The 15,831-nt window shown below is 37.2% G+C and overlaps 1 protein-coding gene across 2 annotated transcripts in view; it reads left to right on the top strand.

The window, feature by feature from the left end:
* The window catches only part of KLHL29 (kelch like family member 29), a 155,599-nt gene that overhangs the window by 104,438 nt on the left and 35,330 nt on the right, over positions 1-15,831 (top strand). For both annotated transcript variants that reach the window (XM_039345890.1, XM_039345891.1), the window contains exons 6-8: positions 6,161-6,359; positions 9,571-9,753; positions 10,950-11,130. In XM_039345890.1, coding sequence (XP_039201824.1) covers positions 6,161-6,359; positions 9,571-9,753; positions 10,950-11,130 — 563 coding nt within the window. The remainder of the gene's footprint in view (positions 1-6,160; positions 6,360-9,570; positions 9,754-10,949; positions 11,131-15,831) is intronic.

Below are 15,831 nucleotides of genomic sequence, written 5' to 3'. Positions count from 1 at the left end.
GGGGAGGAAATGCAATCCTTCTCCAAAGCAGTGGCATGAAAAAATAGATGTGGCTGATGTAGTTATTTTAAAGAGTCACCTGATAAAACAATCACATCTTCTTGTGTGGAAACCTGAAAAAACAGTTTTAAAGCAGTGGTATGCCAGCACTCTTGCCCATTCCAATGTACCTTTTCCAAATCATTTTCCATTAACCTATTACCTAGCTCAATATTAGTCTATTACAAAGTAGAGTTTGTAACTAAACCTACCTTTGCTGGATTTTGACCCCATTGATTTTCTTTGATCTCTCATCTTCTTCTAATTTGAAGGGCTACAGTATTTAGTAGCAGCTTTGTGGTCTCAAAGGATAAATCCAAAAAGTTTATAAACAACTTTTCCTTCTTCCTTGAAGAAACACTCTTAAGTAATCCTGTAAATGTCTGCTCTAGTCCCTGTGATTTTTAATATGTGTTTAAAAAAACCTATTGAAAGTGCTGAAAGTTTTGAATTGAATTACAGTACCTCCCTTTTTTAAAAAAAAAAATCTACCCCTGTTCTCTTTCCCATATGAAAAATCTGTGGTTGTCACTTTAAATAACTCTCTGAAACTGGCAATAATGTGGCTTAAGTAAATAAATGGAAGCTGAATTCATACAAATCGTGTTGTTCCAAAACCATATCTGAAAAGTGTTCAGAATGCCTCACTTGTGATTAGCACATTTGGTTTATGACTCACTTTATGTGATAGGATTTAAGCACTGAGAGATCATTATGCATCCCAAACCTTGAATTACAAAATACATTAAGCAGAAACTGGTCTTTTGTTCAAGCCATTGTCTCACATCTAATAGGATTCAATAAGAGTACATGTATGCTACCAAGTAATCTTCAACTTACAGCTGCAATTGGGATTGGAATTTCCATCCTAAGTCAGTACAGTTATACAATGAGTCATCATGTGAGCAGACCCAATTGTATAACCATTTTTACCACAGTCATTAAGCAAAACATGCAGTCATTAAGTGAATCCGGCTGCCCAAATTGACTTTGCTTTTGGACACCAGCTGGGAAGGCCACAAATTGTGATCACATGGACCACAAGGCATTAGAGTTGTCATAAATGCAAGCGGGTTGCTAAGCACCCAAATTGCAACCAGGTAGCCATGGAGGTAGTCTAACAGTTCTAACTTTAAGGAGGGATCATAAATAGTTTTTTCTCAGCCATCCTAATTTTGAACCACCATTAAACAAACGCTTGTAAGTTAATATAATGAAATGTGCAGGTGACCTTGGGGATCAAGGGGAATTGTTGCTGACTAAGAAACAATCAGACAAGAAAGGCAGGAGTCCCCAGTGGCTTAACAGTCAGAGGAAGAGGAAGAATTCACCCTAATGGTTCAAGCAGTTAAAAATGGCAGTGGGAAGTTTGTATTTTCAGACTTTCAAGATTTAGTTAATGCAGCCCTAGCGTAAAGTGGAATTAGTTGATCAAACCATTTCCTCTCTGGTTCACCTGGGAGGGATGACGGCAAGACTACCTGCATTTTTATTAGTCAACTGCCATCTCATATACACCTCATCCAGTATCATTTATCTATGCTGCAGGCAGTTCAAAAGAAGTGATCTATAGTATCTCCCTAAGGACAAATTGTGAACTCTGTCATCTATGAACCATCCCTTTTAAAAATATCTCAAAATTAAGACAGCCTGCTGGATGACAGTAAAGCTTATCTAGTCCAGCATATCTAGTTTATCTAATCCAAAATAGTCAACCAGATGCCAGTACTCTAGCTTCCAGAGTGACATCTCTGAGTACCATGGCACTGTCCCTAAAGAGCAGTTCTGCGCTGGGAATTCATCCTGGACTAGCAGCTACTTACCTCTGTTGGTCTATTAGTTGTGGCAGTGCCTGGAACAGAAGTACCTTGCATTAACAATTCTGGACTTCATCACTGCCATCTAGATTACTGGAATGTGCTTTATGTGAAGCAACCTTTGAAGACCAATAGAAGGTTCAGCAAATCCATTGCAGTTGAATGCAATTGTCTGTTTATTGATTGGCACTTGTTTTCTGAAGCATATTATAAATGCAGTTCATAGTTCTGGTCATTACTTGTAAAACCCCATATATTTTGGCACAAAGGTGCTTTCTAAATTGCTTCTTCCAACCATCAGCCACTACATATACTCCATGAGAAACTGCTGTTATTCCCCATTTCTGCAAAGTATGTGGTTGTTGTTAATTGCGAAGTCGTGTCCGACCCATCGCGACCCCATGGACAACATTCCTCCAGGTCTTCCTGTTCTCTACTATTTTCTGGAGTCCATTTAAGTTCACACCTACTGCTTCAGTGACTCCATCCAGCCATCTCATTCTCTGTCGTCCCTTTCTTCTATTGCCCTCAATCTTTCCCAGCATTAGGCCCTTCTCCAGTGAGTCCTTCCCTCTTATTAGGTGGCCAAAGTATTTGAGTTTCAACTTCAAGATCTGGCTTTCTAAAGAGCAGTCGGGGTTGATCTCTTCTAGGACTGATCAGTTTGAATGCTTTGCAGTCCAAGGGACTCGCAGGAGTCTTCTCCAGCACCATAGTTCAAAGGAAAGTATGTGGTAATGAGGCTCAAAGCACTACCGTATATGCCGGCGTATAAGACGACTTCCGGAAGCGCTAAACTCGGCGCCAAAGATGGGGGTCGTCTTATACGCCAAGTCGTCTTATACGTCGGAAATACTGGTAGTTTCTGGCGTATAAGACGACATTCTAGGAATGCGGCTCGGCGACAAAGACGGGGGTCGTCTTATACGCCGGGTCGCCTAATACACCGGCATATACGGTAGTTTTCATTTTATTGTGAAACAGCCTCCTCCCCACCATAATTACCTTTCAGAAATTATTCAGAACTGAACTGTGCCAGAGGCTTTATGGTGAGGGATGGTATACCCATGATTTGAATGAACTTTACTTACATTTTATGGGTTGGTTTACTTATGTTTTATAGACAGACAGACAGTTTTCTGCCAGTTATTTTCCTTGCTCTGCTTGTTAGCCACTCTGGTAATTCTTTGGATTTCTTTCTTTCCTGGTCACTGATACCGGTACTCATATTCACTCATTTTCTATTACAGTGTTGTGTTGTTGTTGTTTTAAATTACATTGCAACGTTTTGCTTTTTCCTATTATTATTTCTTTATAACTACTAGTCAGTCTATTTTTGACAGGCTTTGTCAGGCTTCAGAATAGACCTGGCTGTCAGTCTCAGTTTTCCTAACATTGAACCCCTTTTAGAGAACAGGTATCCTTGCCAGAAGGCTTTCCTATGATTTGGTTTGATTTCACATTCTCTTACAGCCAAGAATAAAGCCATATCTGCCCCCAAAGTTTTCTTCTTTGCAGCACATTGAAATCAAAGCCCTTAAATAGGTTTGGGCTTCAGGGCTTAGATTCTAAGCTTTTGTCTCCTGCCTTCTCTAGTCAACAGATACTTGGCTGTTCTACTGATAGGTTTGCAGGCACCTGAACTCTGTGGCCATTAACAGATCTCGCTAGTTTCTAGGAACTGCTGGCTCCCAACTTACCAGCTACTCTTTTGGAGTTCAGTCTGAATGCTTGTGTTATCTGTGTTGCTTTTTAAGATACTGACAATTTCCTGCTAATATTTCCTCAAGTTTTCTCCCCTAAAGAAATTGCCCTCTTGGAAATCAGAGATATGCCAGTCATATCACACTTTGGGAGTATTTCTTCAACAATATCATTAGTGTTAGCACACTTTGGGAGTATTTCTTCAACAATATCATTAGCTTTCAACACAAATATAAAACAAATAAAGATAGCATGAAAATAAAGACAGTAACAATAGTTGTGTTTCTTTAACAATAGACATTAGTGTTATTTATTTAACCTTAACAACTGGGCCAAGGGCATAATCTCTTACAGGCAGAACTTTTATGTTTTAATCATTTTGTACTATGTTCCTCAATAGAAAACTAATCAAAATAAATTGGGTATGTTTGCAATAATACTGCAATTGTCAAAGCTTTGAAGGATAAGTATTCTCTAAAGATGTGATAACATTCAAACATGGGCTTTATTGATTATTCAAGATAATCTAATATACACATGCAGAACATTAATCTGATCTTTTTGCTGTGATATTTCCTGCTCTGAAGAGATGAGCATTTTTCTTAATTCTAAATTTAGATGGTTATTGCAGCTGATATGGTGGAAGAGCAAATAAAAGTCTGCTTTTCATACAGCTTTCTGTCTATTTGTTCTTATAGATCCATTGGTTAAACAAATAAGAGCATAAATAAATGTAAATTTTAGGGATTTTAATAATGTAGAACTGACAGATGGTAGTTTTCTGCCAAAGACTGAAAAGTACTCTCTTATGAGTCCCCTAATATTTCATCTCTGCTAGATGTTTTTTTTTTAATAAAAGCAACAGCTTTCTTCCCTCTGTCCATTATATGAGTAGGGTTTTTTTTAACTTTACTTTTGATCAAATCATGGGCGCTCTAGGGAGTTTAGTGTCCTAAAAAAACTGTTTCAAATAAAACCCTTTTCAATATGTGTGATTGATGTCCTGGTCATAGCGACAGCTCATAATTAACATAGTTATCAAACATTAGTCTCTAATAGGTCTAAATCAGAGGTTCTCAACCTTCCTAATGCCGCGACCCTTTAATACAGTTCCTCATGTTGTGGTGACCCCCAACCCCCCATCCAGCTCTCCCCCAGGCACCCCTCTTGTCCCGGTGCCCGCCTGAGCTGCCTAGGGAGCAGGAGGAGGAAGAAGGGGAGGAGGAAGAGGAGGGCAAGGAGATAGAGGAGCGGTGTCTCGGTTCCTAAGACCATCGGAAATATGTGTTTTCCGATGGTCTTAGGCAACCCCTGTGAAAGGGTCGTTCGACCCACAGGTTGAGAACTGCTGGTCTAAATTGATAAGCACTTTCTAGAACGTTAAAATTAGGTGTGTTTAGAACATTAAGTAGAGTATAATTTGCACTCTTTCCAAGCCCTCATTTTCTTCTATTCTTAGCTGGCTGTCTTCATTCTCCCTAACACCTAATGTCTCCAAGGTTGAAAAGTTAGCTAAGAAAGGTATTTGGAGTGATAACGGTACTACTCATGGTTGCCTAAAGATCTCAAGTGCTTTGAAGTTCTTAAAGAATGTTTCCATCTCCCTTTCCTGAATTTCACAGCATTGCCCTTGACTATTCTTAATTTTTCCATTTTTACAAATCTGCTCTTTTTGCCTATTTTCCACCTGTTGTGCTTTTATGGTCTGAGTCAGCCTGTGATATTTAATTTTTCCATTTTTACAAATCTGCTCTTTTTGCCTATTTTCCACCTGTTGTGCTTTTATGGTCTGAGTCAGCCTGTGATATTTAGGAGAATGAACAGTTACAAAAATAAATCATTGTATAAATTCTCTGTTTTATAATATTCCATTTTCTCTCACTTGCACTTTTGGTTTCTGTTAAGCCTTGTCTAATGATAGATGTTTCCAGCTATTTAAATATCCTTCGCACTGTAAAGCTTATTTTATTGATGCAGAAGGATGGAGATAATGCCACATGCATTTGATTATTAGCTCCTTGAGTTTGACTTCTAGCAGAACCTGAAATAATGTATTTGTTTTGTCAATGAAGAAAACCCCACAGCTTTATCAAAACTACTGCTATTATTCACCATTCATTTTAGATGCTCTATAACATAAAACTTTTTTTTTTTGACAGTTGAAATGCTGCCAGAATAACTCTTTGTTTGAAATAAAGCAGCCAGCCCTAAATTTCAAAGTTAACTGAAGAACTTGCAAAAATCACAGGTCTCCTCTCTTCAAGATATGTATATTTGGCATAGGTTCCACCAACAATTTTAAGTTTGAAATGTTTGTTTACATAATATAAAACAAAAGCTGGTATCTGTTGATATTATTTCTTCCATTCTATGAGTAAGAAGGCTTACTTCTTTTTTTTTTTTTTACCTTCATCAGGGCCGTAACTATCTTTTGAGAAGAGGGAGCACAAGAAGAGAAAAGGCTAGTCAGATTTATTATCATGAAAATAGGCCAAATACAGATATTCTATTGTCCCCAAATAGATCCAAAAAAGAAAAGAGGGCAGGGCTGTTGAGAAGCATCAAGCAGTCATCCTGTCTTTTTTTTTCTTTTGCTACAGTATTCTGCTGAGCTGTTGGCAGTGGTCCGTCTGCCCTTCATCCATCCCAGTTATCTGCTGAACGTAGTTGACAATGAGGAATTGATAAAATCTTCAGAGGCCTGCCGGGACCTGGTGAATGAAGCAAAACGTTATCACATGTTGCCGCATGCCAGGCAAGAAATGCAGACTCCAAGAACCCGGCCCAGGTTATCAGCAGGTAATGCTGGAAGCTTTGAAAATATTGAATTTCTGGAACTATGTCTGAAATGGCTAATGGCATTTGCAGGCTGCAAGTAAGGAACCAAGATTAAAAGGCTTCCTCTCACCTTTTCTGTAACGCTTCCAAGATATAGTCAGATATCAACCTGGGCAATTGGGCATTGTGAATTGGGCAACTGGGCATCCTGCAGCTCTTCAGGTTTCCCCACTGATTCTCCTTGTGACAAAAGTGTTGAAAGCAGGGAACGAGGGAGTGAATATTCATCATCCCAGACCAGGTGCTAATTCCCTAGCAGATGGTTTTCTGTCATGGCTTGGCCATATTTATTTAACAGCTTAGCATAGTCAGAAGATAGAATTCTGGGCATATAGGTAGTTTATATGTCTTTAATCCAATATGACTTTTTCCCCCCCAAAATACCTTTAAAATTACAGATACCCTTGAATATGTTAGTTTGCCTTCCGGAAAATAGTGTAATCTTTTTTGGCCATTTAATGATGACAATAATAGTTTTTTAAAAGTTTTTGCAATAACATACCTAAATCTATGCATGACCTGGCCTGAGGTATCACAGACACACACCTTTTGTCTCATTTATGAAATGCCTGGCTGGCTGTGAGCAGATTTATTAAGCAGAAAAGCCTTTAAACATAAGGTGACTTCTAGATAAGTCTACAGAGGATCTCACTCGCTTCTTTGAAATGAGTCCTCATTTTCATAAAAGAAGGGGCAGACTACCGAAGGAGAGAAGTTATTTTTGCCTTGGTGAAAGGTGAAGACTCAAAAAAAAAAAAAAGAAATGTACCTTGGAGTCCATGAATGGAGAGGTCCCCTTCACTCCTAGTCCTCACATTGTGAGACACAAGGGATCACAATGGCCTCTCTCCTGCCCCAATGTAAACCTATAGCCTTTCCTGACCAGTCAAGTTTATCTTTTCCTCTTACATTATCAACCCCTTCCCTTCCCAGTCCAGCAGTCCTGTTCTTTCATTCTTTTTTCCATCCTGATGATTTTCTTCCTTTTTTGCTATTTGCATTGAAAAGACAGAAAGGAATACAGGTAGTCCTCGACTTACGACCACAATTGAAACCAAAATTTCTGTTGCTAAGTAAGACATTCGTTAAGTGCATTTTGTTGCCTTTAATGACCTTTCTTGTCACAGTTGTTAAGTGAATCATGCGAACATTAAGCAAATCTGGCTTCCCCCGTTGACCTTACTTGTCAGAAGCCAGTTTGGAAGGTTGCATGTGGTGATCACATGACCCCGGGACAGTGCAACTGTCATAAATCCATGCCAGTTGCCAAGTGTCTGAATTTTGATCACATGACCATGGGGATACTGCAACGGTTATAAGTGTGAAAACAAGTCGTAAGTCACTTTTTTCAGCGACGTTGTAACTCTGAACACTAAAGGCATTAAACAAAAGGTTATAAATCAAGGGCTATCTGTATTTATAAAGGTTTGTGAGCAAAACTTGTTTGGCATGGATATATAGTTGGAGGATCAATACATTTTTAAAGTGGAGTGGCCATTTTACAGATAATTACTTTGTCTTCAATTTTGAGTAATGCCTTTTTTTGTCCTGAATGTAATAGTTTAGATAATTCAACCTCTTCAGACTACAGAAAGTCATAACTGAAGTGCCCCTGTTTGGTAAACAACTAAGTCTTATGTTTTGCTTGACATTCTTTGTTATACTAATATTCTTTAAAAAACATAATATGAGAGGGTTTTTTTTGATAAATGTCCTTGTATATCCTTGTTGTATGCATGAGCATATATGAAAGAGAAAGATGAAAAATACTATAAATGAGTCACTAAATCAGTGAATGGGTTCAGTTCCCAGATTTTATTTATTACCTAGGGCAGGGGTAGGCAACCTTGGCTCTTTTGTGACTCGTGGACTTCAACTCCCAGAATTCCTGAGCCAGCTGGACCCTGATCTGCTTTTATTATAGTAATGTTCAAAACATTTGAACATACCCATTCTGTTGAAAGGTGGCATGACATCTCACATAAAATTTAGGCATACTAATTGCTTTTCAAAGTTGCTTCAAGACAGCAGGAAAATTCAAAAAGCTGAGAGGTTATTAGTATATAAAACTGTATATGTCAGGCTGCATTTTTTGCAGAAATGGTATCCGGATAGAGAATTTATCAGGAAGATGAACTAATTTCAGTAACAGCCCTTCTCTTGCTCTTAATAAATTGGAGCTGACCAACCATAATCCGATAATTTTACGATTTCTGAAAAGTATCTGTTTACAAATAAAATGTTGGGGTAATGAAAACTATTTTCACAAAAATGATTAAGAAAAAGTAATTTCCCAAGAATAAGAAGAGTGATTATTACTGTAAGTCAAAGTCCAATTAGTGTAACTATTCATTAAGAACTTTTCAATCCTTTGTGAAAATCACAAAATCTACAATATCCTCTCGAGGCTATTTATTATAATCACATTAGTTCTAAACAGGTGATTTTCCTCTCTCCAAGGGGAAAACTCTTAAGTCAAAATTTCCAAAGCAAACATAGAGAAGGAAACATAAACACAGTATTTGATGTCATACTGGCAGTGCTCAATAGATTATTTTAGAATACACATCCATCATTTAAAGAAAACTTCAGGTCTTGAAAAATATTTTTGAGTTCTTCAAATAAGTTCTTTATGCAAAAATCTTTTAAGGAATAATTATTCAAATCCATATTAGCAGGTGAGGTGTAATGCAGCACTGTAGGCAACTTCTGCCAGCAGTTCAGCAGTTTGAGTTTCACCGGCTCAAGGTTTACTCAGCCTTCCATCCTTCTGAGGTCGATAAAATGAGGACCAGATTGTTGGAGAGGGAGACTCTGTAAAACTGTTTAGAGAGGGCTGTAAAGCACTCTGAAGCGGTATATAAGCCCAAGTGCTATTGCTATTCACTCGATAGAAACATACTCCAAATTTAATCTAAATATATAATCTTGCCAGAACTTGAAAAAAGACCATGCATTGTGTGCTGCTTAAGCAGAAAGAGAAATATTTTGTTACTCTGCTTATCCTGTTCAGAGTGCACTAAGCATATAATCCAATCTAATGAAAAGTAGAAAAGAATAATAACAAGGTGAAGGAAATTGGAGATTATGATCCTTAAGTGATTATGAGATGATAATATATATAATTGTATCTATAAAAATTAATCTATGTTTGGGTCAATTGCCATTCTAGGTGTAGCAGAGGTCATAGTCCTAGTAGGAGGCCGTCAGATGATTGGAATGAATCAACGTGCTTTGACAGCAGTAACATGCTTCAATCCTCAGAACAACAAATGGTATCCATTGGCCACCCTGCCCTTCTATGATCGGGAGTTGTTTAGTGTGGTGAGCGCTGGAGACAATGTCTACCTCTCAGGTGAGCAACAAACGTGATGGATTGTTTGCAAACTTATATGGCAAACATGGATGCATGGTATTTTGGCTGGGAAGGAGAAAGTTCATTTGAGCATCATTTCAGCTCAGATTTTCTCCCTAGGACATTTTGCCCTCGTAATGTACAAAAAGGTATATGATTAAACTGTGAAGAGCTTTTCCTTGCAATTGTGACACAGTATAAAACATCTGGATCTGAATCAAAATGATTACGTTTCTATACCTGAAGCTAGTTTGTTCAAGTTATTGATCTGTATGACCATATTTACTTAAAAGACATGTAATCCCTCCTCATTTTTAAAAATCTTGAAACCTCTTCCTAGTGAAGGGGAACAACATCTCCTCTGAAGTGTTTACCTGGAGGAACAGAAATGCTATAGCATTACGGACATGTAAATTCACAATATCATATAATAATTTGGGTAAATATGCATATCACAAATTTCTAAAATGCCACAACCATGACACGCTTTACCCAACATTTCACTTATGGAAGAAAACTTATATAATCAGCCTTGGGGACTACAGGGGAATTAGGAAGGAAGTACAAAGTATGAGATATTGCAGGTGAAGAAAAAATGAGAAAAGAATCAGTTGCAAAATCTGTGTGCCACTTAACACAACCATCATGTACCATTGGGAGTATCTTATTATTTTTTCACTATTACGATTTTAGGGATACTCATAGACTAAAACATGTAATGACTCTCTGAAATCCTTAATTATTGCATTACATTCTGAGTCATGGACTGAATGGATGCTACAGAGATTTTGAGAACAGCCCCCCTGGTTGTAGCATCCATTTCCCAGGCCATGTGTGTTAGGGATAATTTCTAATCTGAAAGTGTTGAGTAAACTGCTTAGTTGCTTCTTACAGTTGCATATGCAACTGAATAGCCTGTAGCATATTTATGAATGCTGCCTAATTATGCTCACATATGCAAATGTCCTGCCTAGCCTGACATCGTGACAGCCTTTTTTAAAAAAAAAAACCTTTGGGATGCATAAATAAGTGACAGCAATCTGCATCATCAGAACAGATGCTTGCAATCGAGGATGATTTATTTTAATTAGGCAAGTGTCATTTGAAAGATCTTCTTGTATTGCAGTTGACTTGCCTTGCAATATATATCAAATCACTGCGATCTTTTTTTTTTCCCTTCTCCCCACCGAGGACAGGTGGTATGGAAGCTGGAGTCACACTGTCTGATGTCTGGTGCTACATGTCGCTTCTTGATAACTGGAATCTCGTTTCCCGAATGACAGTCCCACGATGTCGGCACAACAGTTTGGTTTACGATGGCAAAATATATACCATAGGAGGCCTTGGTGTAGCAGGCAATGTTGATCATGTGGAGAGGTAAAGTTATTTTGTGCATAGAAAGTAGTTCTGAGACGACTCAAGAGATTTGATGATGAAAATAACACCTTTTCAGATTTTTTTTTAGTAGATTTTATTTTTTTTTAAATCAGATACGGTTGGGTTTGAGTTTTGTCCTGTTTTTATTTGTTTAGTTCCTCCTGAACCAGGTCTTAGTAAAACTGTGACTGAGAATAAGGAGTCTCGATAAGTAACAAAAACCATTAAAGAGGAGCTTAAGATGTACCAGATTCTCTATTTACTTTCCCATTGGAGTTATCCTGGTATACTTTTATTCTAGGAAACCCAACGAATCAGTTTAATAGACATGCAGGGCAAGAGTAATATCCCTAAAACTAGCAGGGATGTTAGCACTTTTTTATTACTGTGGTTTTAACTTTTATAAATTTAGAGAACCATGCTTCTGCCACTGATTACATTCCAGAGAACTATGCCCAAACAGGCCCATCTCAGTACCAACTCAGTAGCCTGCCAACCAGTGGTGGGATTCAGCCAGTTCGCACCACTTTGGCAGAACCGGTAGTTAATTTTTTTTTGCCCAGGCCCAGAATGGACTTCCGGAAGTGGCATCCACACAGAGAACATAGCTATTCACATAGCTGAATCCCACCACTGCCGCCAACCAACCCATAAAAGTATCTAGAAATTGGCCAACTCAGCATATCTGAGGCAATTCTGAAGTATCTCCATTTCTAGTGGAGGTTAACTGTTTCTGTATCATGTGGGCATGTGTTGTGGTCCTTTTGTTTCTGTCTTGCTGCACAGCATATTAAAGTGATCACAAAGACCATTCTTCTTGGTTCTTTCCCAATAGTATTTTATTCTGGGGCCTAATCTTTGTTTCCAAGGCTACAATCCTCTATTTAGTTTCTCAAAACTGCCTGGAAAGAGATGTATTGTCCAAATGCCCCTTCAGTCTAAATCTTGATTAGAAAAATGAATTAGGTTTTTTTAAAATTATTAAGAACTAATAGCTAAAAAAAAATCCTAATTCATTTGTAGAATTAGTAAGACCCATCGTACATCTTTGTTGTAAATTTTGAGGATAACAAAGAGCAAGAAATTTAGTTTTTTTCATGAAACCTCAACTGAATCTCTAAGACCCAAAGCAACCACTCATATTTTTTATACAAAACAATGGTGAACCTAGGTTACTTAAGTTTCTGTGGATATTTATCAGTGCTGAAAGAACTTGTTATCAAATTTGTTTCTCAATGTACAGTAAAATCAAAGTGCAGCATTGTTCATGAAGTTGCTAAGTTGGCATGATGATTTTGTCGCATTCTAAAACCATTATCAGAAGTTGGAAGGAGTAAAGATAGACTGTGCCCACAGTACTTTTTGTAACTGCCTATAGCCAGACTGAAATGATTACTTGCATTTCTCTTATTATGAGTTTAATATTTATAATAATTGGCACTTAAATCTTTTCTTCCCTCACCAAATCTATTCTTTTGATTCTGCTATGCCATCTACTGGTTTTTAAGCCCTGGATTTTTCTGCTGGCATACAGCAGACAATACCTTGGCAACTCCTGTTACTCCTTTTTTTAGAACAAGCTGAGTTTTCCAATCTCTGGAATTTTTTTTTACTATTTCTGTAGTAGGGTGTTACAAATACTATACTTCAGATTCTAGGCAAATTACTAAAGCATTCATCTGTTTTGTAAAGTGTCTTCACAAAAGTTTTCATTTTTGAACTTGAATGATTGTTTCAGCTATTTCCATTTCAAAGCTGTTATTTTCCACAGTACATAAATCTTACAGAAGAAGATACTTCAGTCCCACAAAGATCTGTGGACATTCACTCAGTGATTTATAGGTACATGTGAATCAAGTATGAACAATATGTCATCAAAATAGATTTTATAATAAAACCTACTCAAAATATACATTTCCTCCAGCAAAATTAATTCAGTCAGAGTGATAGCGATAGATAGATAGATAGATAGATAGATAGATAGATAGATAGATAGATAGATAGATAGATAGATAGATAGATAGGCAGGCAGGCAGGCAGGCAGGCAGGCAGGCAGATCTGTAGAACAGGCTTCTACAATTAGTATATGTGGATTTTAACTCCCTGAGTTTTCAATTCAAATCCACACTTACACTGGGCACTCTGTTTGGGGCAGGCTGCTGTAAAATATTCAAAGCTGTTCATATACATCAGCCATATTTGGAAATCACAGTAAGCCAAAACTTCATTAGATACTTCTAGTCTACTCACAACCCTATATGAAGCTGAGGAGGATATTTTTGGTGACCAATAAGCCAGAATTCTTTAAAATTATGATGTACTATAATATCAGAAGAAGACCTAATTTTGTTGTCAATAATCTACTGAGTTTGTTGCCAGAACTGCAATTTGAACTAAACATTTTAGGCAAGGAATGGTAATAGTTAAATTTCAGACTAACAGCATGTTTATGGCTAAACTTTCATTAGGTAAGCTTAACTCAGTTACTCCAGGAAAGATGGGATATAACTATAATAAATAATATTGGTAATTACAATTTGTGGCTATTCTCTTAGCTGCTACAGTACATCATCAGCTCTCATTGAAGTTCTTTCATGCCTGATTTTATATACAAATATTTCAGTATCAAACAATACGCAGATATTAGCTCAGTGAAAAGCTACATGTGCTTATCCATCATGAAAATAAGATTTTTCCAAAATTTCGTCATATAATTTCCTCCAACCCTGCTTCTCCGTTGTAGAGGTGGGAACATTATTCTAATGGAGGGGTTTTTTTAATGCTCTGTAATAGGGGTTTTTTTTTTTACTGATTTTCTATAAACTCCTTTTTGAAAAATAATATGTGTTGAAGCTAGGCCAGCTATTCCATCACATTCCTTTTCAAATGGATATTTTTTTCTTTGCTATATGCAATGAGACAAAAGAATTTTAAAGAGATCCATGATGTTCATATGCTTGTAAGATTCAAGTAGCATAATAGTTTGGAATCCTTGATGTGCCTGCAAAAAAAAAAGTGTGCCTGCAGCTTTGGCAAGTCATATTTCAGCTGGAAGAAGAAAAGGAGATATACAGAAAGGACATATTTATGGGAGGCATAGAAAGCAGACTTTTATAATACAGTATAGCGTTATTTTTCCATAACTATTTTTCTGCAAAATATCCTCTGAATAATGTATAAGATAGTGAAGGTATGGTACATAAATTCCACATAATGATGGTACAGAAGCTTTATAAGAAAAATAAATTAAAGCATTCATTCATAAAGTTGCTAACCAAGACAGAAAAAAAATAAGAGGACAACACTTACGTGCATTCAGACACAATTCAGAAAAAGAGTAATTTACAGTATAATCCAAAGAGCTTTTTCCATTCATTATAAGTACAGAGTAAAAAAAATTAAAATGCATAACAACTTGAGTTGAAAACATGCAGTGAGAAAAGCATGACATAGCTGGAATTGGGGAAAGTGGTCCAACTTGTCATGCTAGCTATTATTTACTTTCATTTTTACATGTTTTAAAGACTTTAATGCCTTGTAAGTTTAAATAATAATTGTTGTTTCACAATATATTCTGGATATATCATACCATATTACAGCACATAGCATATCTATCTATCTATCTATCCATCCTTTAATTTTTCAAGCAATATTCTTTATCTAATCAAAATGTCATCGGTTATGGAGAGAGATCGCCATACTCAACAGAACACCAAGTTTTGGAGAAATTTAAAAAAATAAAAACAGTTTAAGGATGGGGAATCCCCAAAACATCTCAAGAATGTTTATTGACTAGTGGAAAGGGAATGGTACAATTTGAAATCCAGAAGGAGTTGCCAAACATAAGCATCTGTGATGTGGTATTTTGTTACATATCCCATTGATTATTAATATTACTTCATAATGACAGTATAGCACAGAGGTCTCCAACATTCTGGGCACCAGGGACCAGTTCTGTGGAGAGAGGTTTTTCCACGGACCGGAGGGGGCATAGTTTTTTTTTGCTGCCTGCATCTCGTGGATGGGGCTTTGTTTCTTTGGGCGGACTGGTTGCTGGCATGCCGCGGACCGGTACAGGTCCATAGACTGGGGGTTGGGGACCCATGGTATAGCACATTTCCAGTACCCCAAGTGAAAATGCCTTTCCTTTATCAAACATCCATATGTTTGATAGGTGAATCTCATGATAGCTGAATCTCATCTCCATACACAGATAAAGGGTTTGAGCTTGAGGCCGAGATATGCTTTGAATGGGGGACAGCTCAGAACAGTATTTACTAGTTCTCACAGTACTAGTGATTCTCAACTTATGTGCACAATTGAGCCCAATATTTCTGATGTTAAATGAGACATTTGTTAAGTGAGTTTTTTCTGATTTTACAATCTTTCTTGCCACAGTTGTCAAGTGAATCACTGCAGTTGAACCCAATTGTTAAATGAATCCAGCTTCCTCATTGACTTAGTTTGTCAGAAGGTTACAAAAGAAGATCCCATGACCTTAGGACACAGCAGTGTTCATAAATATCAACCAGATATCAAGCATCTGATTGTTGATCACATGGTCGTAACTGTGAAAAATGGTCATATGTCACTTTTTCCAGTGCCATTGTAACTTTGAGTGATCACTCAATGATCTGTTGTAAGTTAAGGATTGCCTATAGTGTTTCTTATTCTGGCTGATTTTGCAGGCTGAGATTAGAG

This window comes from Crotalus tigris, unplaced genomic scaffold (assembly GCF_016545835.1).
Source record: "Crotalus tigris isolate CLP2741 ecotype Arizona unplaced genomic scaffold, ASM1654583v1 scf7180000017980.1470182205:1502881, whole genome shotgun sequence".
Lineage (NCBI taxonomy): Eukaryota > Metazoa > Chordata > Lepidosauria > Squamata > Viperidae > Crotalus > Crotalus tigris.
The sequence above is the reverse complement of the archived record's forward strand: the minus strand, read 5'-3'. Positions and strand labels throughout refer to the sequence as shown.